Source organism: Falco cherrug, chromosome 4, assembly GCF_023634085.1.
Source record: "Falco cherrug isolate bFalChe1 chromosome 4, bFalChe1.pri, whole genome shotgun sequence".
NCBI classification, from domain to species: Eukaryota; Metazoa; Chordata; class Aves; order Falconiformes; family Falconidae; genus Falco; species Falco cherrug.
In genome coordinates, this window is record NC_073700.1 from 1,949,825 (window position 1) to 1,973,960 (window position 24,136).

At 37.4% G+C, this 24,136-nt stretch overlaps 1 protein-coding gene across 2 annotated transcripts in view; it reads left to right on the forward strand.

Annotated features, from left to right (window-relative positions):
• Positions 1-24,136, forward strand: part of IARS1 (isoleucyl-tRNA synthetase 1) — a 112,413-nt gene that overhangs the window by 37,383 nt on the left and 50,894 nt on the right. For both annotated transcript variants that reach the window (XM_055710372.1, XM_005444421.4), the window contains exons 12-16: positions 828-950; positions 2,384-2,475; positions 7,446-7,544; positions 18,913-19,039; positions 23,943-24,016. In XM_055710372.1, coding sequence (XP_055566347.1) covers positions 828-950; positions 2,384-2,475; positions 7,446-7,544; positions 18,913-19,039; positions 23,943-24,016 — 515 coding nt within the window. The remainder of the gene's footprint in view (positions 1-827; positions 951-2,383; positions 2,476-7,445; positions 7,545-18,912; positions 19,040-23,942; positions 24,017-24,136) is intronic.

Consider the following 24,136-nt stretch of genomic DNA (forward strand, 5'->3'; position numbering starts at 1 on the left):
CCCCAATAATGTTCCCTTGCCTTAGGGCAAGAAAGTGGGTAATCTGGAATGGTAATTGGTTAAAATACGGACTGCCTTTGACTTCAGACTTGAAATTAAAATCTGAACTTTTCTATTCCCCTAATAATTTTGTTTTTATCTTTTTTAACATACTATCATTGTGTAGTTATGTTCAGGAAAGTCTGAAGTGACCTTTTTCTTAGTAGTTTTTTGATTTTTCTTACTGCTACAGGAAATTAAAAATTTAAATGGAGACTGGCCAGGAAAATAACCTGTGATGTTGTCCATGTGTAGTTCTTGGTCAGTAGCATTGCCTACAGGCCAACAAAGATTGAGAAATACAGATTTAAAGACTTTGGATCATTAAGACATTCAGAAAATGGGATTTCTTATGTGGAGTTCCAGAATCAGATTGATTAAAACAACCTGCTTTCTGAAAAATGCCATGCAGGCTTGTGTGCTAGACAGGCACAAGTCTGATGGGCACAAGAGCATGACATAGTTGGTTCCTTCACTGTGCAGTAGTAGCCTGAAGCTGTTGACTACGTGTATGTATGCGTATATATGTATTTGTATGTATGTGCACAGAAGCACATTGACATATCCCCTTTACTAGGTGAGAGAAAACACATATTCTGATGAATATAACTACAATCCTGTAAAATACCTGTTTTCCTATACATATTTGGGATTAATGAATGCCAACTATTTTGCTGCTATTGTCCAGTCATCACGTTTTCTGTTTAATACTTATTTTCTTCTTCCAGGGTTGGATACTTTATCCAGTATTCAGTATTTCTATAACTTGGTGCTTGTCTCTTTTATAGGATGATTACAGAGTCTGCATGGATTTTAATATCATTCAGAAAGATTCTGTGCCCATTTGTCCTGTTGATGCGTCAGGCTGCTTCACAGCAGAAGTGACTGACTTTGCTGGACAGTATGTGAAGGTTAGTGGTCTTGGAGAAAGTAAATTACTACTTTATTCAACATAGATTTTATACATGGTAGAAATGTTCTCTTCCCTTAAGTGGCTTTGTGTTTGATGTGTCTTTGGTATCTGGAAAAACCAAAATGTGTTTTAATTTTTGCGACAATGTTGCAATTGTTTATTACAGTAGCTGAAAAATAGAGAATTTGAAATGTAAGTAATCCTGTGTATCTCATAGTGAAAGAGGAGTATCCCCTGTTTGCATCTACTGCAGAAAGTGTCTCACTTTTTCAGTGTTTCTCGAGGCAATGCTATGCGTGCAGTCTCTAGGCAAGTGTGCAGAGGCTTCCCTTACCTCTGGATGACTTCTGAATTCACAGGTGTTTTTGTTAAGATTACACCAGCCGGTTAGTGTAACATGACTTGTTAGAGGAGAACTATCCAGTCATTTTCCCCACTTGTGTGGTGTTGCAGTGTGAATTTACTTGCCAGTAGATGCAAGAGAATCCATGTAAAAGGAACCCGCAGGAACTCCAGATTGCTACAGTCACAAATCCATAGAAAGGAGTGACTCTTCAATTCTCTGCGCTAAGAAACCGAATTGGGTTTGCTGTTTCTTGCTGCTTCAGTTTGATAGCAAAGCATGTTCCTGTAAACACAATTTACTTGAGAGAGACTTAAAAATCTTGTTATATTTGAACTCAAACAGCTATCATAGCTTCCTGCTATATATTAAAGCAAATAAGAGAATGCTGGAGGCTACTTTTAGCTTCTTGCTGATAGGAATCTGAACTTAAGGCTGTTGGAAGAGATTCTTACGATGCTGAATTCTTAGCTGATTAATACTGTTTTATCATAAATCTTAGTATTTTTTTTCCTTTTGAATGTGATGTTACACTTGTTTGTACAGTAAGATGCCTTTGCTTATTAATATGCAATTTTCACTTCCAGCCTAGAATGTAAGTCCTGTTTGGTTAGTAAGGTATTACAAGAGATGCTTCAACTTTTCTAACTGTAGTCACGTTAGAGAAATGTGTTGTAGTGAAGTCTAAATATTAGGTGAGAAGCACTATGTGATTTCCTGCCACAAAATCAGAAAACTCAATGAAAGATTTAAGATATTAAATAATGTGTTCTGGCTTGTATATGTGCTACAGAAAAATTGAATTTTGTGCACAGTTGTGTGTGTGGGGAAACAAGAGTGAAGGGCAAAAAAAGGACTGATGCTATATACTAGGATTTGGAGAGCAAATAACTTCACAATTTTAGTGTTTTAAGGTGCCTCTGCAGTAAATGCGTAAATTGTTTAGAAGCTTTTTGGATTTGTGTGTGTAAATACTGGATTATTTGTAGGGATTTTCTTAACTTGGGTATTGGAGACAAATCCTGTAGTAGCTTACTGAAATAGTGAAATTTGTATTCCAAGGAAAATATTTTGTTCTGTCTTTTTAGGATGCAGATAAGAACATCATTAAATTACTGAAAGAGAAAGGCAGACTGGTTCACAGCAGTAGTTTTAAGCACAGCTATCCTTTCTGCTGGAGGTAAGGAGAGAAGTGCATATGGCTTTAAGGTTGAGGGCTCTAACTGAGTAGTTCTTCAGATTTGTCTCATTTTCTCCATTCCTTTGACCTACTTAATTTTTTAATCAAGACTGAAAGTAGCAGGAATCAAGATTGTTGAATTAGGATGGCTCCAATTTTGGTGAAGTAATCAAGTAAACTGAATTTCTTTGCCATAAATCTGATGAATTCGTCTAGTACTGAAAGTTTTTTCTATTATGATTTTATGGGTGTGTTTTTGTAGTTTGAATTTCTCATTCTTCAGTGTTGCATGTAGTACTGCTATAACTACCTTTTGAAGATGGCTGTAAGTAGTCTTAAAAAAGCTTATTTTCTATGCAGCGCAGTACGGAGTGGTAGGGGAGGGTATTTTGGTACCCTTTGTATCCAAATAAGTGTATCACAGAATATCTTTAAATGTTTGTGTTCAAACTTTCCATGTTTTGGGTAAAATGGCTATATTATAGCTGTTATTGTAGGTACTTCTTTTTAATCTTGTAAAATTTCTTCTTCCAAGTCTGGTAGAGCTCAGTTGCTTATAATGTGGAAATGTCTGTATTGTCGATTAAAATCAAAATTAGCATTTATCCATTGCAGTGGGTAGTAAGTGTAATATATTAATCTGTTTTTTTCTGCTCTGTCATTCCTGAACAACAGTTATGTCTATGATGAGAAATAGCGGTTGACATATTGATAATATCTGTGGGAACTACTTAGAAGTGTTTGGCTTTGCCAACTAGAAATTCAAGATTAGCTGTGGAATGTCGGGTGGTTCAGTACAGTGGCCTGTCATGTGTCTTCGTTGTCAGACTGGGAATTCTGCAGAGGCTGAAGGAAGACTCCATGTGCAAGTCTCCGTGGGCCTTCAATATAGTAAACTAACGTACAAAGTTTTAGGTATGAGAAATACAGGCTAGGAAAATTCAACCTAGAAATAAGGCATGTTTTTATTAGTGTCGTCTTTGGTCTTAAATGTATAAAATTGCTATTGCAAAACTGGGGGGGGGGGGGAACCTACTGAACATTGTCAAATTTAAAAAAAGACACCAGTGATCTTTTAGTAGGAATATTTTATTAAACTGTTTTATTAAAGACACATCTAAAAATATCTAATTTCATATCTGAAATAACTTGAACATTTTAAGTCTTATCTGATGCATACAGCACCTGTACTAAAATAAATGGGATAAAAGCTTTTTTCTCTGTCTAGCTTTAATGCTACTAGGTGAAGTGTTTTAGCAGTGTGCGTTTGTCTTTGATCTATAGCAAGAATAACCTTTAGTTGCTCTTGAATAGCATGATTGGTTTGTTTCTAACAGTTACCTGGAGGAAGAAGGAGAATTACTCTTCAAGTTTTACATCCTTCGTTATTTGGGGCAGTTTTTGAAAAATGGCAGCCCAAAACCAAAGCGACGCTTGTGTTTTTCTTCTGTAGCAGTTCAGATGTACAGTCGTGGCCTTCGGAGACAAACCACTAATGCAGAAATGCTGATTCTGTACAGCATGCTTAATCCTGCCACGCTGTTGACATTTTTCTTGATTGATGATAAGTTGCAAGCAGCGCCTAGCAGCAAATTATCTGGTGGGAAGAACGGAACAATGGATTCCACTTGGAAAGCTCATTTCACTGCCATCACAAATCAAGCCATAATTGGAATATGCTAAAAGTAGAAGAGTAGTTCTTAACTTCAAACACAGTTACAAGTTATTTTGATTAATGTAAGAAAACTTTGAAATCAGACTCTTCTACTTAATGTGCTGTTGTTCATGCTTTTCCCAGAAACCAGGCAATTGTTGAATCTTCAGGATGTTGAGATATTTTCTGTCTTTTCACATATCAAATTAGGGTCCTTCTCCACACTTTCTTACTGTTTTGATAAATAGTAATCTTCTGTCAACTAAACTTTAAAATCTGAGGAAAACAGTAACAACTTGGTAAGTATACGGTAGGTAGTTTCCTGTTAAAATTCCCCTTCACTGGAATTGAGGAAGGTGGAGATCATTGATCAAAACTGCTTTATGTATATGTGAGATCTTGAGAGTCAGTACAGTCTGAGTAGCAGTTTAACGACAGAAAAAGCAAATGTAGGTAGGGTGCCAGCTGAAATGGCCATCAAGGCTACTGCATGCCATGCTATTGGGAACGGGAAGCTCTGTCATTGACAGAACGCTTTGTCTTTTTCAAGCCAGTAAAAGCAAGTCAAGAAGCGTCTTTAGTAGCATGTAGTGAGTTATCTATCATTTGTTTCCTAAATTACAAGAAAATGGAATGGGAATAAGATCACAATAACTTGTTTTAAACAGCTGTGCAGTCCAAAACAGGTATGAGAAAGTTATTGGGAGTGTGTAGTGTCCACAGAGAATGATATTTCCAATCTTTATCTTTTCAAGTATAAAGATTGTATTTCAGAGAATGCTAATTCTGTGGCACAACAAAGGAACGGGCATTTGCTCAGGTGCTGTGATTCCTCCGATGCAATTCTAAAGGACGTATTTGTAAGGGGAACAAAACATTGTGCAGTTGAGGCAGAGAGGAATGTTTAGGCAGGAATTTTGTAAGCATCAGTCTCTGATTTAAGGATCTGGATGATTTTTCCCTTGTATTGATAGAAAACACGACCCAGCAATAGGCATTTCTCATTGATTCTACAGCAAAGAATTGAATCTGGTGACTGGTGAGAAGGTTGAGGAAACGAGGGGCAGAAATGTTTAAGGTGTCACCAATGGGGCAGATTTTCAGGTTATTCTTTTCTTGCCTCCTGCTGAGGCACTGCTTGGCAGTACAGCTAGAAGAAAGAAAATGTTCAGGGGAATTGTGCCACCTCCCCTTTCGTACTGCCTTCACGTAGGTGGGAACAGTGCTCTGTGGGTGATTTGGAATGGTCCTTGAGTATTACAGACAGTGTTATGTTGAAAGTCTGGGGAATGGTTACACCTTCATCTGCTTGTCTCCTTTTTTGTAGATCCTTTGTGTCTGAAGCTGCTTTTGCCCTAAAGCTTGTCTTTAGTCAGCCCCATCGGTCACCTGCTTCTTCCTGATAGAAGTTAGGTACCACTTTATTGTCCCAGCATTCTTTTTCCAGAATTAAGACTATGTGGGAAACTGGTTATTATCATGTTTTATTTTTCTTGTTTCGAGTAACTCAAGATCTTATATGTGATGGCAGTGCATCACTCTTCAGTGCATCTGAAGGAAGATGCTCAGTGAAACTAGAATACTTCTGGAGAGTACTTAGTTGCTTGCAGAATGCTTTTTCTACTGTGATCTTGCTGCTGTGTGAGGAGTTAACTGAACTGTTCCTTTTTCTAGGCGTTGGGACTTAAATTTGAGAAGCAGAACATCCTAGCTTAGCATGTTTGCATTTAATAGCTAGAACACTACTACATTATTACTACTTCGACTTCTTACATTTCCTGTAAGGTTATAGGTTCTTTAACTATTAAAATATAAGGTTGAACCATTTAGGTTATTGTTAAAAGGAAATACCTTTCAAAGTACAGTAGTAAGAGAAGTTATGTGTGTTTTATTATTGGGCTTTATGCAACGTGAATGCAGTTTTTAAGGTTTGAACAACCTTTGCTGTGGGTTTTCTTTTCTTCTGCTGGTCAGGCAGGTGTATGTTTAGGAAGTACTTCCACAGTAGCAATTTTAATTTACATCATCTGCAGTAGTTTGTGCATTTCAAATGAGTCCTTGCTATAGGTATAAGTAAAATGAATTAAGCTTTTCAGATGGGTTGCTTACAGTAATAACTGCATGTAGGAGATAGCACTAGTTTCTCAGGGTCTTTGCTTTTGAATTATGGCTGAGCAAGTGAATTTCCAAGTTTTGAGGCAAAATGACTTAGACAAAAGTAGTTTTTTAGCAAACATTTTGTGAGATCAATTGATACTAAGGGAGAATGAGTTTCTTGTCCCAGTGCTGTTGAAGCTTCTCTGTACCCATGGATTCCAAACCGCAGAGCTCAGTCTCCTTTTCCAGTTTGGAGTAGTGGGATGGATGTGAAAGATTAGAAATGCCTGAATGCTCCTATAATGACTTTTACCCACTGATTGATCACTGGATCCTTTAGAAGGATCTATGCTACTTGAACAGTCTGTCAGGACCTTAAGCAGCTGTATTATGGAACTGACAAGTAAGAGGCCGGGTTGAGACACAATGCAGTCAGATACTTGGAGATGCTAATTTTACTAAGCACTTGAGGGAATTCATCAGTCTGTACACTGTGCTCTGTAGTGTTACCATTTCTAAGTAATGCCAAGTTCTGAAACTCCTTCCATCTCATACAGGTTTTGTTTCATTGAATATTGAAGTAAGGAACATATTAAGATGTCTTTATAACTTATTTTTATAAGCTTATCTGGATCTCTGTCTTTCTTTCCTTCTCTTCCTGGAATTGGGACATTCTCCTAGTTAACCCTGGGTACTGCTACTTCATCTTTGATTATTATTATTCTTTTAAATGCAAACAGCAAAACCATAACGTAATGTTTTCAGGATGATATACACATAAAAAGGATACAGAATGAGCTCACGTGGAAGACTTAAATATGACTCACTTTAATAGTTCCTGAAGTTCATATCACTGTACTATGTAGGCACATAAATTTCAAATTCAGGTATTGTTTGAATGTTCTCATGATTTCTGTTGCTATACAATTTCCTTTAACTGCTGCATTTGAATGCTTATACATTTTTTTCTTTTTTTTAGGATTTGATTTTAAAATAGTAGCTCACGTAAGTGTAGCAGTTTGTGTAGTTTAAAAAAACAACTAAACAACCAAACCCCAGCCTTTGTAACTGTGATAATGTTTCAGGAACAATGAATTCAGTCTGTGGAAGAGGGACTGTCATGTACAAAAATAGAATTTAAAGACTGCTTTATAAATTATACAGTACTGAAGATGCTTTTGTTTATTTTGCTCCCTTCCCCATCACCTTCCCTCTACAGGTCAGATACCCCATTGATATACAAAGCTGTGCCAAGCTGGTTTGTAAGAGTGGAGCACATGGTGGAGAAGCTACTGGAGAATAATGCCCAATGCTACTGGTAATGTCTCCTGCATATGGTTTTTTTTTTTTTTTCTTTGCCTGGAATTGGGTGTGTAGAAGGTGTGTGTGGCCGCATGCGCCTGCTGGAACTCTACAAAGCTGTTTGACTGTTGGTGTCCTAACTTAACTTCGTATTTCCACCCTGGTTTTCTGAGCCAATATTGCTGGAAGGGAACTGGTAACCAGTTTTAAAAATTGCTTTATCTCAGGTTTCACAAATGTGCCTCAAACTGGTAGAGCAATGGAATAGTTCTTCCTGACATCAATAGATAAAACCTGCTTTGTTGCCTATCAAACCTGGTGCTTGAACATGTTTGCACACTGCTCTTTTCTTGTCTTGAGAAAGGGATTCTTTGCTTGTGTAAAATCCAGTGAGAAATATATTTTTGGGTGTAAGTAAGGTTAAATACCTACTAATAATTTGCAGTGAAAAGCATTACAGGATCATTAAAAGTATCCTCAGGTCATGTTTTACAACCCTAAGCAGTTCAACATGAGAGAAACTGCAAAGGAAAATCAACCTGCAGAAGCATGGAAGTGCACAGTTAAGCCTTCCAAAAGGGTCCCCTGGAGAGAGGAATTTAGGCAGCTAAACTCTGGGTATATATTGTTGCAAATTAAATTAATTTTTAGATGATAGGTTTTTTTTTAATCTGGTTATTACAGATATGGTTGGTTACTTTGTCATAGGTGCATTTGAAGCCAACCGCTCCACCCGCCCCCCCCCCCCCCCCCCAAAACCACCTAACCCAGCTGCCCTTGCTTGTGTATTAGTTGGAATTAAACAGTTTCAGAGGTTTAAATCAAAAAAATTAAATTAAAAAAATAAACAAAAAAATTAAATCTTTATATGTATATAGGGAATGTAAAAAATATTTGTATAAAATTTATGTAGAAAACAACAAACAAGTTCTAGATAATTTAACTATACCATTAAATTAGGAGTAAGAGGGAACCATTGGTGATGGTAGCCGTTTTGGGGGTCAGTCATGGGTCTGTGGTGTGTTAGTAACAAAAGGACCCTACCTTATCCACTTCCATAACCTTTATTTTTATTTCCCCTCCTCTCATAAACAGTTTGTGCCTGGGAAACTGAGACCAGGTGGGCAAAATGTGGAGGTTACAGCCTTGTTCAGTTGTACTGTGTGACGTTTCACTTGTTCTGTCTCGCTGTATGAGGATTGTAGGAGAACTGGGGTCACCTCTCTGCTCAGCAACTGAGAGGATATTAAAGAAGGTGACTCAACTTTCAGTGAGCGCTTACAGCTTATGTTGCATTTTTTCATGGATGGTAATTAGCAATTAAATTCTCCATGAGCAGCTTTTGCATAACTGCTTATGTGGTACAAGCACTGTAAATATTGAAATATGTGGGAAAAGTTAGTGATCCATGATACAGACTGTCCGAAAATGCTGCAGCGTTGGCTTGCTAATAAGCACACGCCCAGTCTGGATATGTAAGAATATTTTATAGATTAGTAAGTGTTGCTTTCTGTTTTCTGTAACAGAACATACTGTGATCCTTCTTTTGGGGAAAAATAAGCTGAAGAGGGGGTGAAAGTGTTTGTACTTAGCTTTAATTAGCTTTCTCAACATGCTTTTACTGTTTTGATGACTGACAGTAGACCTGCATACTTAGTTTTTACATGAACACACAAAAAATGTAGTGATCCTGTTAAGGAAGTGTTTGTATGGTTGAGATGGTTTTGCTTTTCCAGAAACAAAGCTTCAAGAAGAAACTGCTAAGTGACCTCCACTCATCCAGGAAACGTTAGTAAGGATTAGTAAATAGCTTGAACCTTAAATTGTTTACATATTTGGGTTTTAAGTGGTGCTTTTTCTAAGCCTTGAGTAGGGGATACAAGTGGAACCAAATATGAAAGCTGCCTTTGCAGAGGTTGGATGGGAAGAGCAGGTGATTGTATTGATTGGCAATCTTCAACATCCTTAGAATTAAAGTAACCGTTTGTCCTTTAGGCAATTCTTGAGTCTCAACAGAACTCCCATAATTGATCAAAGAATGGTTTCCTCAGGACTTCTGTCAAAACAGTATGGTCTTAGAGATTTTGAGAATATTTTGGGGGGGGGAATACAGCTACAAGTAAAGCTGTATTATCCCTAAATATTTAATAAAATAATATTAATACATACTTCCAGTACATGATTCCATAATAACTAGTTAGAAAACTTGAAGGCTTTTGTTACATAAAGGTATAACAAAATGGCTTTTAAAATTTAGCCTTTTAAAAGAAAGACATTACTTTTAAGGGTTTTTTTTCCTATGTTCTCCACTGATGTCAATTTTATTTGTGGTATAACTTTGTAAGCTGGTGTTGAGAATGCTAGCTTTCTTCAGTATTCATTTATTTAAATTTTGGGAACTCTATCCTTCCCAAAACCTACTTCTTTTGCTTTTGAAGAGACTTGATCTCTGAAAGTGTCACAGGAATAATACCTAGCTTTTTAAATTATTTTTGGACTCTCTAGAGCTTCAGTATGTCCTGAAAATGAGGAAATTGGGGATAAATGCTTTTCAGACTACATTAACCTTTGCAAAATGAGTTTGACTGCATTGCTTTTTTATTCCTATAAATGACTGATAGGTGTACTGTCCCTTAAGAATAGCTGCACTCTTTATAGATATCCTTTTTGATGAAATAGATTAAACATAGTTGGACAAACTTTGCAACCTGATTGCATTTCTAATTAGTTTTTTAATGAATTAGCCTACTGATAAAGCCATAGTTATTAAAAATTTATTAAAGCCAGCAACTGCATCTTCATTTTTCAGAATTAACTATGACTTTCAATAATGATTACATGAGTAATGTGCCAGCATTTTTGTGAAATCAGAAACGAAAAACCCCTCCTCTTTCTCCCAACCTTAATGCGATCAGAGTGGAAAGTCACTTGAGCTCGGTGTTGCTGAACATGCGACAAAGGATTGGAATGGCATTTAAAAGGCTGTGTTTCAGTCTTTAATCCGTGACCCCTTACTGAATGTTCTTTTTATCACACAACTGGCAGAAGAGATTATTAAAAACATACATATGATGTACTTAGAAAAAACTCATCTTATATTTTATACTCCGACAACTTCCTACTGTGGTACTTGAAAGAGAGGGGCAAATTCAGCTGCTGTGCAGTTCAGGGCTGTCAGACCTGGGATTCCTGTTATGTTGATACGGCGATCTAGATGCAGCAACCAGACCTGGGTCCCTGGTGCAAGTGGTCTGGATTTCAGCCTTAATTGTAACTATCATTTTATAGAATTATTTGTTGAAAGAATATTTCCTATATAGCCACAAACAGCTGGACTGTGCCACCTTAGATCCTGTTACATAATACAGGACTAACTCTTGTCATCGTGGAGTTCGAAGTTGGTATAAATTACAAATTTATAGGTTATTTTAAAGATTAAATTGGTGCAGTTCATACTTGTGTTTCTAAACTGTTGTAGTTCACGCTTCTAGCAGTGTATGTAATATTTTTTTATACTTGTAGGCTGATAGAAAAAGTTCTGTAGGCTGTAATATGTATTTAAATACCAGCTTTGAACTCTTTTTTTTTCTCTCTTTTTTTTCTGTTTTTTTTTTTTTTCCAAATTATTTTTATTTTTTAAAAACTGCCCTCACTTTCAGTTCTACTTCAGTAACTCTGGAAAGATTTACCTGTAACTGTTGACAAGTTTCTAGGTTTAGAGACTATTGTGCAGTTCTGACATTGTTTATGTAAGATGTTACAGCACTTAGCATAGTGGATGAGCGAGCTTCAGTGGAAGGAAGGAAAGCAGTGACAGAAGACAGTGAGGGGCTTCAAAGAAGCCAAGTCTTTTGTTCTTTTGTCGTCTTGGCATTGGAAAATTGAGGCATTATAATAAGAGCTTTATGTATATGTCCTTATTGAAAATGGCACACAGAACATCCAAAGGCCGTTTTGCTAAAAGTTAATTTCGGGGTTTACAAAGTGTGAATTTTGCACACATTTCCTGTTGTTCCTTATATGAGCACTCTAAGACCAAGTGTTTTCATACGCGTCAAATACACATTGATCTTTTGAGAAGCTTTTGATCTTGGTCTTTCTGATCTTAGAGCAGCCACAGCCTTTTCTGAACAGCAGACTCTCCCACCTGTTGGGAGGTGTGATTTGATCACAAATGATGCCTGTCCGGTATCATAAACCCAAAGGCTGGTTAGGTATACAGGAGATGCAGTGTAGGGCCCATCTGTGATGGAAAGCTAACGTTTGTTCTACTAAACTTGTAGTTTTTGTGCAGATGAGAAATCAGAGTCTGTAGCAGGCAACAGAATTTTAAGATATACCAGAATTGTAGGATAATAGAGGAAAATCAATTACAGAGTCACTTTCCTGCTTTTCTTTTTTTAGGATGTCTCATAGAGTATTCCCTGGTTTACTAACGTTAATAAATGCATGTTATCTGAACAGTAGTTTGCTTGTTTTGTGTGGTTTTTTTTTTTAATATGACTGTGACACCATAACTCTTCTTACTGGGGAAACGTGAATATGGATTGGGTCTTCTCTCTAGTAGTGCCTGTGATGGGTACAGCAGTGGGTAGTCACTAGATGGCAACGTTTCCCAAGGAAAGATTCAAGGTAATGCCATTGCCTACAGTAGGAGGTGAAAAACATTTCTGCAGGGTTAGCCTTGTGCTTGTCTAATTCAGAGCAACATAACTCAGAAAATTTGATTACTGGCTGTTATCAGACATAGTTGAGGATTAGAAGTGAATTTTGAGGCTTGTTCCAGTTGATTTTGATGGCTTGAGTTCTGCCGTGTCCTGTATTTGCAATTTCCTCTCAAAGCCTCTTGAGCAGAGATTGCTGGTTGTATCACGAATACAGCAGGTATCTTTTCTGTCCCAGTGAATGGCCATAAAAAGCTTGTTGTTTGGTTCAAGTAATCGCTTACTAGAGACTCCAAATGTCAGTTCACTAAGAGTTATAGTACCATGTTCTCAGGCAGCTGGTAAATCTAGCTGCACGTGCAGTATGGTGAATGTCTGTCACGGTTATAGGAATGCAAACATATTTATATATATAAATTGAAATGAAACCTAAGTGGTAATGCAGTATGGAAGTACTTTGTAACGGAATACGTCAGAATATTCCAAAGGAAACTATGCAGAAAGAAAGTTTCATTTCTCACTGGCTGCAGGATGCAGGGATTTTTGCTATTGTTGATAAGATTAAGAATTTGAATAGCAATTAGCATGATGCCTGGGTCATACAAGTAAAATGTATCAGGATTTTTTTGATGTGTATCACAAAATTGGAGGTTATGGCTTCAATTAATCTTGACTTGTCAAGCAGCTGTGCACTGCTGACGGCAGGGTTGTGATGCAGTCTGCAGCAGCATTGCAGTCTCACGCTGAAGTGTTTGTTGCTATGGGAACCAGGATAAAGGAGTGAAGAAAAACATTGCTGTATCAAAATGATTGAAAGTGCTATTCATTTAGCAAATACAAGCTGCGTATAAGCAGAAAATTCTCTTGCACTGTGGAGACAATCTGAACTCGTGGGGTATGTGGTTGTGCACCATTCTAATCAGCTTTTGTGAATTGAGGAGGAGAAGGAGTCTGCTGCAGTGGAAATTTTGCGTGCTTTGCAAACACTGACCTTTCCTCTCTCTTCCTGTTTCTTCCCTCCCGCCTCCCCCAATGTGTAATTAGGTCCATGATACAGATTGGCACTAATTAAAGTGTCAAAAGGGCATGAATAGTTGCTTATTTTATCTCCTTGAATTAAAAACCATTAAAAATCAATTTGAGGGCATGTTGAAGGAGGCTTGTTATTAGAGTAAATTAACATAATGGAATTTAAGACTGTCTTCTAAGGGTTGGTTAATGTTTAAAAAGTGAACTCTATGCCTAAACCAAAAAAACCCAGCTGTTTTGCTATGAATTTAAGTAATTCCATACATATTTGGTTTAATGACACAGAGTAACTGCTTGATTAGCTTGGGTTTTGCTGTTACAACTCCTCTGTCTTCTGGAAGAATAACTTTCTCCTTTTCAGTCATACAAGTGACTACTGATTTCAGGTGTTGCTTAAAATCTTACCAGCCTGACAAATGAAAGGATAGATCTGGGGCCATCTTCTCAGAACCAAACATGTCGGATGCAATGTGCTCATCTGGTATAAGATTTCATAATTCACACTCTTCAAGGTAGCGTTTTATTTGTCAACTTTACAGTCTTAATTCTTAGGGACTGTTTTTCAAATAATCCATAAGCTGAGAGCTTTCTTCAGTCAGTAATTGTGAAGTAAATATTATCCAGTACTTAAAGTTGCTGTGTTTTTTCAAAGAATGTAATGAATAAAATCAGCTGATGAGAAGAATAATTAAGTGAGAAAGGATTAGTGTATCTTTGTGTAACATCTTAAACAGCTTTTAATGGTAAGTTTTATGATAAAACATATGAGGCTTCTGCTGTGGCAGTGTTTGACAGTTGTTTATTTCAGCAGTGATATTCATGTTTACAGAAAAGAGGGACAGTACCGCTTGGAGACAGAGCTCCTGTATCCTGCGACTAGGGCAAGGTGAGCCAACTCAGAGTCATGCAGAGCACATCTGAGCTTTGGAATGGAATAATAAGTCAAATTCAGTATTTGCAATTGTGTTATGAGCACAAGAGAGATGCTTCAAAGGAACAGAAAAGGAACAGATGTCTTGATCCTTTTAATAAGGTTCCTTCTGGATTATGTAATTTTTTTACATCCTGCACATCTCTTTTCTGGAGACAAGAGTCAGAAAGCAAATATACTGATTTTAATTGGTGCTGTTCCTTTGGTATTAATTGGTGATGAGAAGGCACTGGATCAGCAGCCATGGTAACTTGCTGTTAGTGCACCCATTCATGCTCTGGGATTGAAGATGGTCACTAATTTGCTATTTGCAAATCTATCCCCACTTTGCTTGTGTGACTTGGATGCTCAGTAGTACGTAGACTTTGAAAGCAAAGATGACTGTTTGTGTTGTGATAAACTAATAAATGTTAAAGGACTGGATTTTCTTTTACTCTTCGTGGGTTTTTTTATTTGCTTGTCAAATGGAATTTTTATTTTAGACACAAAGAAAATGAGCAGCTACCAAGAAAGGATGTGGGAGTTCACTGTGCAGCTGACTTAGTAATGCATGGATTTAGCAAAACCCCGAATCTGCTTCAAAAATAGGAACAAATGGTCAAAAATGGACATACAAAATCGGAGCAATAACTAATTTTCATCACCTCTGACCTGTTACAGTAGAGTTTTGTTATGGGGAGAGTACGATATAAATTAGCATTCAAACAAGTTGAAGCTGATGTACTTTCAGTCAAATTCTTCCTAATTTATGATTTGACAAATCAATATTTATCCCTTTGTGATATGAAGTTCAGTTCCCTGAACTTTTCAACTCCTGAAATGTCTGCATCCTGCAGTTTTAGTGCACTAGCCTGGGTGCCAAGAAAGTAGAAGCAGCTAGTATCCCACGCTATTCTACATGCATGAATCAAGAGCTTCACGACCTGCTGAGACAGCAGCCTTCTTAACCTTGCTAAATATTTAAGAAGTATGAAGTCCTATCTGTGTGATTTTGCAGAGAAATTTGAAAGTGAAAATCAACACAAGTTGTAGGCCAGTTGGGAAATACCCCCCCCTGTTGTTAACAGCACAGTTTTAGGAGCTGCAGCAGGATGCGTTGGGAGAGGAATTGCTACTTCGATTTCATTTGCAACCTTGTGGAACTGTTCGGTGCTGGAGCTTGACCTTTTTGGAGATCTGCATCTGTTTGGTGCCATTAGCAGTGGGTTGCTCTAAACAGGCTGTAGCACTAATCACCTTGCTCATCATAACCAACTGCAAATTCAGCGGTCACCAGCATAACACAGATTGTGCTTTCAAGCTGAAGGGAGTTTATGATAGATACCTGATCAAACATGGAAAGCATGTAAGTTGGTATATTGGAAAGGGTTTTTTTTGATGTCTCTGTGTTGTAAAATAGGAATATTTATGTGGGTGGCCTTGTTTTCGGTTTTGAATTTTGGTGGTGTGTGGGGTTTTTTTTTTTGTAATTCTTTTTCAAGCTTCTAAATACCCATGCTGTGAGGACAGTTTTCATGCAGAGGTCAGTGTCTGGTGAATTGTGCAGCTATTAACTTTAGGGGACTGTCAGCTTTTGGATTTAGTCAAGTGATGTTTAACAAAACCCCAAATTTCCTGAAAGCTGGGGACCAGTATTGGTAGTGATTCATGGTTTTATCACAGTCTTATCAAAGTCACAATTCTATTTGCATTGTACTTGGGAATACAGATGGGAAAAGCTAACTGGGAATTATGAGGAAGACTCTGGGGCTGATAGATTAAACGTGTAGTGTAGTCTCGGGGTGAGGCCAAGTATCTTCAGTGACTGCACAGGAGAAAATGGAGCAGAATTCACTGGAGGGCAGCATTCCTCTGGCTGCTCTCACACTCCTTAGTTGTGTAAAACAAAACAATCTGCAAATTTAAGAAATCCCTGCTTTGTGTAAATGGAAGAGTAAAAAATGCTTCCTTAATTAGTAACATATATGTGTATCAGGATGTTATCTTTATTAAAATTTAACAGTACACCAAGAAAATATCTGAGAAGAGAATTAAAAAGAAATGGGAAAAAGACCTATAGAAACACTAACCTGGAGTTGGTGTAACATAATGATCGGGTGTTAGTAACGTCATTGTTGAGAATATTCCGTTCTGTCTTTCCTGCCCAGTGAAACATTTAAATAGAAGGTGCCTCTGACTTTTTGGTTGTTTTTTTTTCCTTATGGTATGTAGGTAAGTCAGAAGTGTCAGACTGAGATATCTGTAGCTAAATCTGGTGAGACTAAATAAAAGACACTGGCTCCAGTCTTGAACTGTGTGACTGGCAAGGCTGTTTCTGCTGCACATGCTGCCTCTAGCTCGTTCCCCAGTGGAGGCTGTATCTGCTGCCGGGGGTGTGGGGAGCACCGGTGGGCTGCATCTCTGCGGTGGTAAGGACCCGTTGTTTAAGTACCGCTTTGAGTGATGAGCTCAATGTTTTTGACATACGGGCTCTTTTTGCTCTGTTTGATGGCTGTGTCAGTGTTATTTCTGGATTGTACCTCTAAAGAGCCATAAGTCATTGTTGCAAATGTGGTTCATAGTAGATGAAGTGGTTTGTGTTTTATGTTCCACTAAAAACTGGCAGCAGGGTCAGACAGTTTTACCAGAAGAGGTAAATTATATGCTTTCATAGCTCAGAGAGACAGAGAATGATCATGCCACATACATTTTTGTGGTTAATGTCCATTTTGGGGATAAAATTAATTTTTCATGCATGTTTTGAGGAGGCAGAGTTGAAACTCTTAGCATTTTAATGTCATTGGGGGATTGTTTCAGCCTCTAGCTATGTTAAGTGGGACTAATAATTTTAGCTAATCAGTGTCTAACAACTTCTGAAAAATGGAAACTAGTTTAGGAGTGATGTAAAGAGAAGTTTTCCACATTAGTGGATTGTTAGGCAAATGCTAATGCTCTTAGTACATTTTCCACTTGTGTTTGGAGAGAGGGTCTCTTAAGGTCACCACAAAAAGTTAATAGTAATGACTACCACTCTAAAACAAATGGCAAAAGCCTATGAGCATCTCTAAATTTCAAAGCAGGGATACAGATGTCATGTGAAACATTAGCCACTGAGTTTCTTTGATTTTTCTTTTATATTACATTTTTGTTTAAGGAATATTACAGAAGGTAACTTTGCAGCTGGAAGTAAATCTAGAAATAACTAGTGAAGCTGTGGAATTGTGTGCTGCCGCTTAGTGAGTCTTTTACCAGGAAGTTTTATCCACCTGAGACAACCTTGGCATCAAGAAGCCTTCAGATCTCCACATGCCATTGTCATGGGCAAAACTTCTAAAAGGCAGTAGCTTTTATTGTTATCAGTACATTTTTAAAGGATGCTCATGAATTTTATAGATGTCCCGTTGCTGGGCCAAGTCTTACCTTGGTGTGTCACGTGAATCCATTCTTTTACTTTTTCCTCTAAAAGATTCTTTCATTTATGTTACTCCTGGGGCTGATCTGTTTCTAAGAATCATTCTTCTTCAAAAAAAAAAAAAAAATTGACACAGGACTAAGAGCTTCAGAAAGAAAAGGTAGAAGAGACCATATGTGTTCTGTAGTTTGGTTGCTCCTCTTTTAGAAACTCTGGGTCTCTAAATCCAGCTCAAACATTGGGAAGGGCCCTTCTAGTTACACTAGAATTACAAACCTAGAAAAACTTGCCATGGGTCGCTCAGTAACTCAGTTCTATAGTTGCTTGTATTGTTAGCTGTTCATTCACAGCCTCTGTGATACTGTCTTGAGGTTATTCTTCCTGTGAGTTTCGAGGTTGGTCGTCTTAAATGCTCCTTTAACCATGGAATATATTGTTGACCTCAAAACCCATTGCTTTTTCTCATCTGCTATATAATAATTGTATAAACAGGTAATTATTTGTTTACATCGTAAGAGCAAATAGTTGGTTCTTAATCAAACAATCAGGCCATTTAGCATATCCAGGAAACTGGCTAGGCATCAGGTTCTGCTGTTAACCTTTCAGCTCCAAGACACTTTCATAGGACGAAAATTTGTCTATAACATCCCTTAGAGCCCATTAGTGCTCAAAATGAGGTTTTAGCAAGTATTGGTGTGCTTTTGTGTTTTGGGATGGGTGGACGTTTCGATTTTTAGTCGGAGAATTAAAAGTGGGGATGATAAATAGCATTAAAAAGTTTTTTTTTTTTTTGTAGGATGTATGAACCTGAGTGGTTTTTTTATTCTCAAAGTCTAAAAATAATGTACAGTTATGTGGATTGCCGTGCATAATGCAAGGCGCCTTTTGATGCTACTATGCCAGGCTTTTGAAACTTTATAGTTTCATTCAGCACCAAAATCAGTAACTGGTGGGTTGTTTTTTTTTCTGTATGCAAAACCAAGTAGTAGTGTTTTTATGCACCCTTGGTCATGATCTTCCAACGTTGGACTGTCCCGAGGATTTTTGGCCATTGTTTCATCCTTCATGAATCTATTGTAGGTTGCACAAGTTTTTACTAAATTATTTTAGAGTAAAATAAGCATGGCATTTTTCACTTCTATAGCTTACCTGACAGTCAGAGAAAGGCAGACAAAATGGCGTTACGTCTTTGTCAGCAAGTCTGTAGGCCTTGTGGTAGCCAGTGCTGTAATGTGATTGTGTTCCAACTGGTGCAGGATGCTTAAATCAACTTTTTTTGGTGGATGAAATAAAAGAAAGCTAGTAAGGACGGTTATATTTTAAGTGGAGTGTATTGATTAAGGAATGCTTTTTCTTGTGTTCGGAACAGGGTTCCAGATTTTGTGAGGGAGAAGCGTTTTGGAAACTGGCTTAAAGACGCACGAGATTGGGCTATATCGAGAAATCGGTACTGGGGAACACCCATCCCTTTGTGGGTCAGTGACGATTTTGAAGAGGTAAGAAAACAAAAGTTTCCAGTTGGAAGAAAAGCCTGTCTATATATGTTGGGTTTTTATTTTGATACTGCTATATCTTTTGGCTTTTGCAGTCTTAAGTTCTATTAGTATGTCTTAAAAGTATATGTATATCTATAATAGGTGATTGTATATGCATTTGTGTACATGCATTTGTGTACCTACAAGTTTTCTTTGCTTTTGCTTGTAAAGTGCAAGCAAATTTTCTTAGTTTTTATATTAGAATTTATCTTATCTTTTCTGGAAGAATTTGCAGTGATGGTAAATCTAATGGAAATAACAAATGCACTGAGAAAATGGCAAGGAAGATATTTTTTTACTCAGTCCTTTCAGCCTGCTTTTGAAGTTCTGATGGTCTGTTGCTTCAAGCCAAATGAATTGTTGAAGGCATAAAAGCAAGTCCTCTACAGCAGAACAGGGAAAATGCGTAGTGCTACAAATGTGAATGTAACAGGCTGTAGAAATGTGAATCTAGTGGAATGATGAAAGTTTATAATGGGAATGCTGGAAGTGAGGTTTTTTTTGAAGTTGGAAGGTACCCTGCAGTTGATAGCGTAAAGCTAACTGCACATGGGAATACTTTACGCAGTTTTGGTGACTGTTTTTTTGAAGTGTAAAACCAGCAAGTTTTAAAACTGTTTCTGAAGATAAAATGTTTTGGGGTTTTTGGTGTTTTGTTTTGGTGTTTTGGGTCTTTTTGTTTGCTTGGGTTTTTTGGTATGTGGGTTAGTTCCATTAGACAGGTATGATAAGTCTTCCTCATGCTGGAAATAGGAAATGGTAATAAATGTTGGGATGGCCATGGAAGGTAAATAGTTGATGGCAGCATCCCAAGCCTTTATTTTTATTTCCCTTGATTTGAAAAAGCTTTACTTTTTGTTTTAGACATGGAAGACCTCAACTAGGAAAATGTGTGCTAGGAAAATATTTTATTGCCTTAAACTGCACTGTTGCTTAGATGTGCACCATAAAGCTTTTTTAATTTCCTCTTCACTGGAAATCTTGCTGATAGGCAGGGATATATTGGGTGTGTGGAGGAGATTCTTCTTGCAATTACGATTTAAGTATCTAAGAAAGCCTTGACATTTAAATTCTATTTATGCCATGAAAGTGTTTGTAAATTACTGCAAACCAAGTGCTTCTGTCTCTCATATAACAGGTAGTTTAGTTTGAAGACTGACAGTTTATACCTAAAAATTTCAAATAAATGTGTTAAGTCCCTTGTTAGGTTTTTTTAGATAAAGCAAAGGCTTTCAGTTTATGCTAAAGTATTTCAAGACTTCATTCTACAGCTGAAAAAGATTGTGTAAAGGTTGCATTACTCCCACTCCCTGCCTCAAATAATATTTCATTTTCTGTCCAGTCTCCCCATGTCTGTATTCCTGTGTGTACAGATTGTTTTCATTTTTTAGGTTTGATTTGTTTGTTTTTAATAACAGTATGATGTCTAGCTTGGAAGAATGACCTTTCCTTTGAAATTAGCAGCAAATATTCCTCAGGGCTCTGTTTTCTGAATAATGATAGAAATACCCAGATCTATTATTTTTATCCGTAGCTGTTATACGTTTCTGTTTACTCTAGAGTCTGAATGTCACGCTTCAGTAGTCAAGTTCGGCTTCTAGACCATGCTAGATTTCAAGCCAGGGTTTTTTTTAACATTCGCTCTTTTTTTACGCATTTGGGATATAGCTTGAAAACTAAATACCACTGGAACTGATGCAGGACTTAAGGCCTAAGTGACATCTACTCTAATATAGAAGTAACATTCACTTGGAATTTCCTGACTTCAGCTTTACTGCACCATAGTGCTGCGTGAAATTGCAGAGCCTTCTCTTCATGTCTTGCTCTCAAAAGAACACTTTGTCACATGCAATTATGCTGTGCATATTAAATCCTGGAGAAGTAGTAACACTTTCTTATTTAATATACAGTAAGGTGAATTAATTGGTATTAAAGTGAATTTTATTACAAATCAGTATCTGGTTTCCCACAGTTTTATTTTAGCTTTTATTTAGTTTTATTTTAGCATAATTATCAGGTAGAAATGCATAATAGAAGTTACATTTTGAAAATTGTATTTATTACCACATTCTTGCTGACAGTTTATCATTTTAAGCTCTCAAATCTCAGTTATTTCCTCAGTGGAGGAACACATCTCATTTGGATTAGATAATAAAATTTTTTAATATAGCACCCAAGTTGATAAAGCAGACATAGGCTAATTTTATAGGACTTGCATACAAATTATAATATTAAATATTCAGTCATGTTACAGAAATTCTCTGATTGTTTCATTGCTTGTCGCTCACATAAACTGTTAACCCTCCACTAGTTCTGGTGCACTTTGTCTTGCATAACAGATTTGGAATGAGAGGACTCGGGCTGTGCTCTCCTGAAGGGTGAGGGGGCGTCGTTAGCTCTGTTCTGGGCTGCTTGGGGGCTGCATTAAGAGTGTCACTTCTAGCTGACCTTAGCAGTCATTTCTATGACTGATTACTATGCTGAAGATGCTTTCTGAAGAACCCAGAATGTCTTGCTGTTATACTCATGAGCTACGTAGACTTGTGTCTTTGTATGAATACTCCTTATTCTTCAATTATAGGTACTTAACAGAGCTGAAATGACAAACCAGTAAAAGCAAATATTTTTATTTAATAGGGACTGCAGAACTGTGTCACAGCAACATTAATGTCCATGAATGCTGCCGGATGGCTTTATTCTTCCTATCTACATGGATAATCCTCGATATATAATGCTAATGTTCATTTCGTTAGAAGTATTTAACCTTGACCTCTGATTTCACATGAGGTGTCTGTGATGCTCAAGCAGGGTTGAACAGCCCCCAGTCACAGCCTAGTTATTTCAGTCTCTTCTGTCTGCTATTAAATGTTGATGTAGCTGGTTTTGTAGTTGATGTGGATGAAAAATAAAATGGAGGAGGAACTGGTAGGGAGAGGGGCCAGGCTACTAAAGTAGACACTGCTGTTGAAGAAATATCCAAAGCAACACCTTAAATTTGAGAGCATAAACCAGTTTGCTCCTTGCAGAAACGACTGGGTTAGATTTGATTAGCATCTATTATCTGTATTGTTCTCTTTCCTTCCAAGTATCTAATGACTTACACTTGGGACAGAGTAGCTCTCATCCTTCTGACTTGGACAGTCACTCGTGTTCAGGGTGGTGATATCTGCCTTCCTCTGGTGGTGGCTGGATTTTTCATGTGGATTTGGGGTTATTTCTTCTGTGACCATGTTCTGCTGCGTGCAGTTCTGCAGATGCATCCAATATTCAGTTTTGCTTAAGTATTGAAATGCTTGGTTCAGAAAGCAACAATTAATGGGCAGCTTTTAACCCAGAGCATAGAGTGAAAGTATGTTCAAATATTAAGGTTAGTGGAGATGAAGTAATCAGTGTATCCAAGGGTATTTTTTACCCTTGCTGCTATTAAAACCTTCTCTTCTGCCAGCAGTGCTGAACTAAGCACCTGCTGCTGCTTGCTTGAGCTTGTACGATTGCTTATGGGGCCACACTGTGAATGAGGAACAGATCTGGGTTAAAAATAGTTTGCTGGTAAAGGCCCATTTTTAACTGGGATCAATCCCCTGGTGTGGTTTGCTATGCAAACTGCAGGCTGTTGTACTGGAGTATTGTAATAATTGTAACGCTTTGCTTCCTATAGAAAACATAAGACAGGTAAGTAATGAAAAAATTAGATTTCAAAAGTACTTTAAGAAGAAAAGATAGTGATTAGTAATGCACATCTGCAGTTGAATTAGGCTAGGAAAATCATGGCTTAAAACCCAGATCAGACTAACTTTCTATTTTCAGTGTAATTCATGACAGTTTTTTGGAATTAAATACACCAAAAACCTTTTTGTTAGTCACAATTTCTGTGTGTATACATATGCATATCTTTAAGACTAACTATAGAAATTGGGCAGTACTCTGACTTACTGTGTCCTAAGAGCAACTTCAGAAGTTCTGTTATGTGAAAAACATCTAGCCTACTTACAGCTTCTTTATGTTGATACATTTGACTCCTTCCCTGTCAGATCTGTGAAAAAACAGTTTTCTCCATGGCAATTCTGAAGTGGACTGATAGCATGTGGGACTGGATCTCCAAAATCCAGAGCTGTACTGCAGCTGGTAGCTTGTGAATCCTGCCAGTTGAGAGAGGGCACTGGGCTCTGGGAGGGTTAAACTTGATTACAATGTAAAGCAAAGAAAGCATTGCTTTTCTCTTTCTCTCCTACATACAGTTTTTCAGAATAATTTTTCATCAACATTTCATGACGTTGATGCAAGTCTGTTCCGGAAGCTTTTTGCTTTTCTTTGATAAGTGTGTTGACACAAAACCAAGAAAATCTGTACCTTTCTTAATAGCCCCTTTGTTAGCTGTGATGCCTTTTTTCATTTCAAATACGATGCCATTCATACAAACAGTTTAGTGTACCTGGGATGGAACACTTACACTCGGTTACGAGCAATTTAGCTGCTTACCTTAACTACAGAAGAGGAACCTGGGTTCTGAAACTCCTATTTGTGCAAAAGTCAGGATCACTGAATTTTCAGCAGCGATTTTGTTGTGGGTTGTTAAGGTTTTGTTTTTTCTTTTTCAAACAACATAACACCACCTTTTTTGATACCTGACGACATGCTTGTTCTTCAGAGTCTCCTCTGATATATTCTGATACGGATTGTATTAAATCAGGGCAGTGGTCTCACATAACTTACTGCTTTTTGTACAAAATTTTTGTTAGCTTTTCAGTTATATCAGCTATTTTAGAAGATACTGACTGACCTACGAGTCTCCTGTTTAATGCTAAAAACCAAAAAAGCTACTGTGTGCAAATAATTGACTAAATTTCTTGATTGTCTCTTACAGGTAGTTTGTATTGGTTCAATGGCAGAATTGGAAGAGCTGTCTGGAGTGAAAGTCACGGATCTCCATCGAGAAAGGTCAGTCACAGAGGCTGTGAACTAGTTATTAAAAATAGTTGAACAGACATAAAAATACTGGTTTTCTTTGCCTTAACCCCAGGAAACAGATTTAGGGAAAATAGAAAAGTGGTAGGAAGT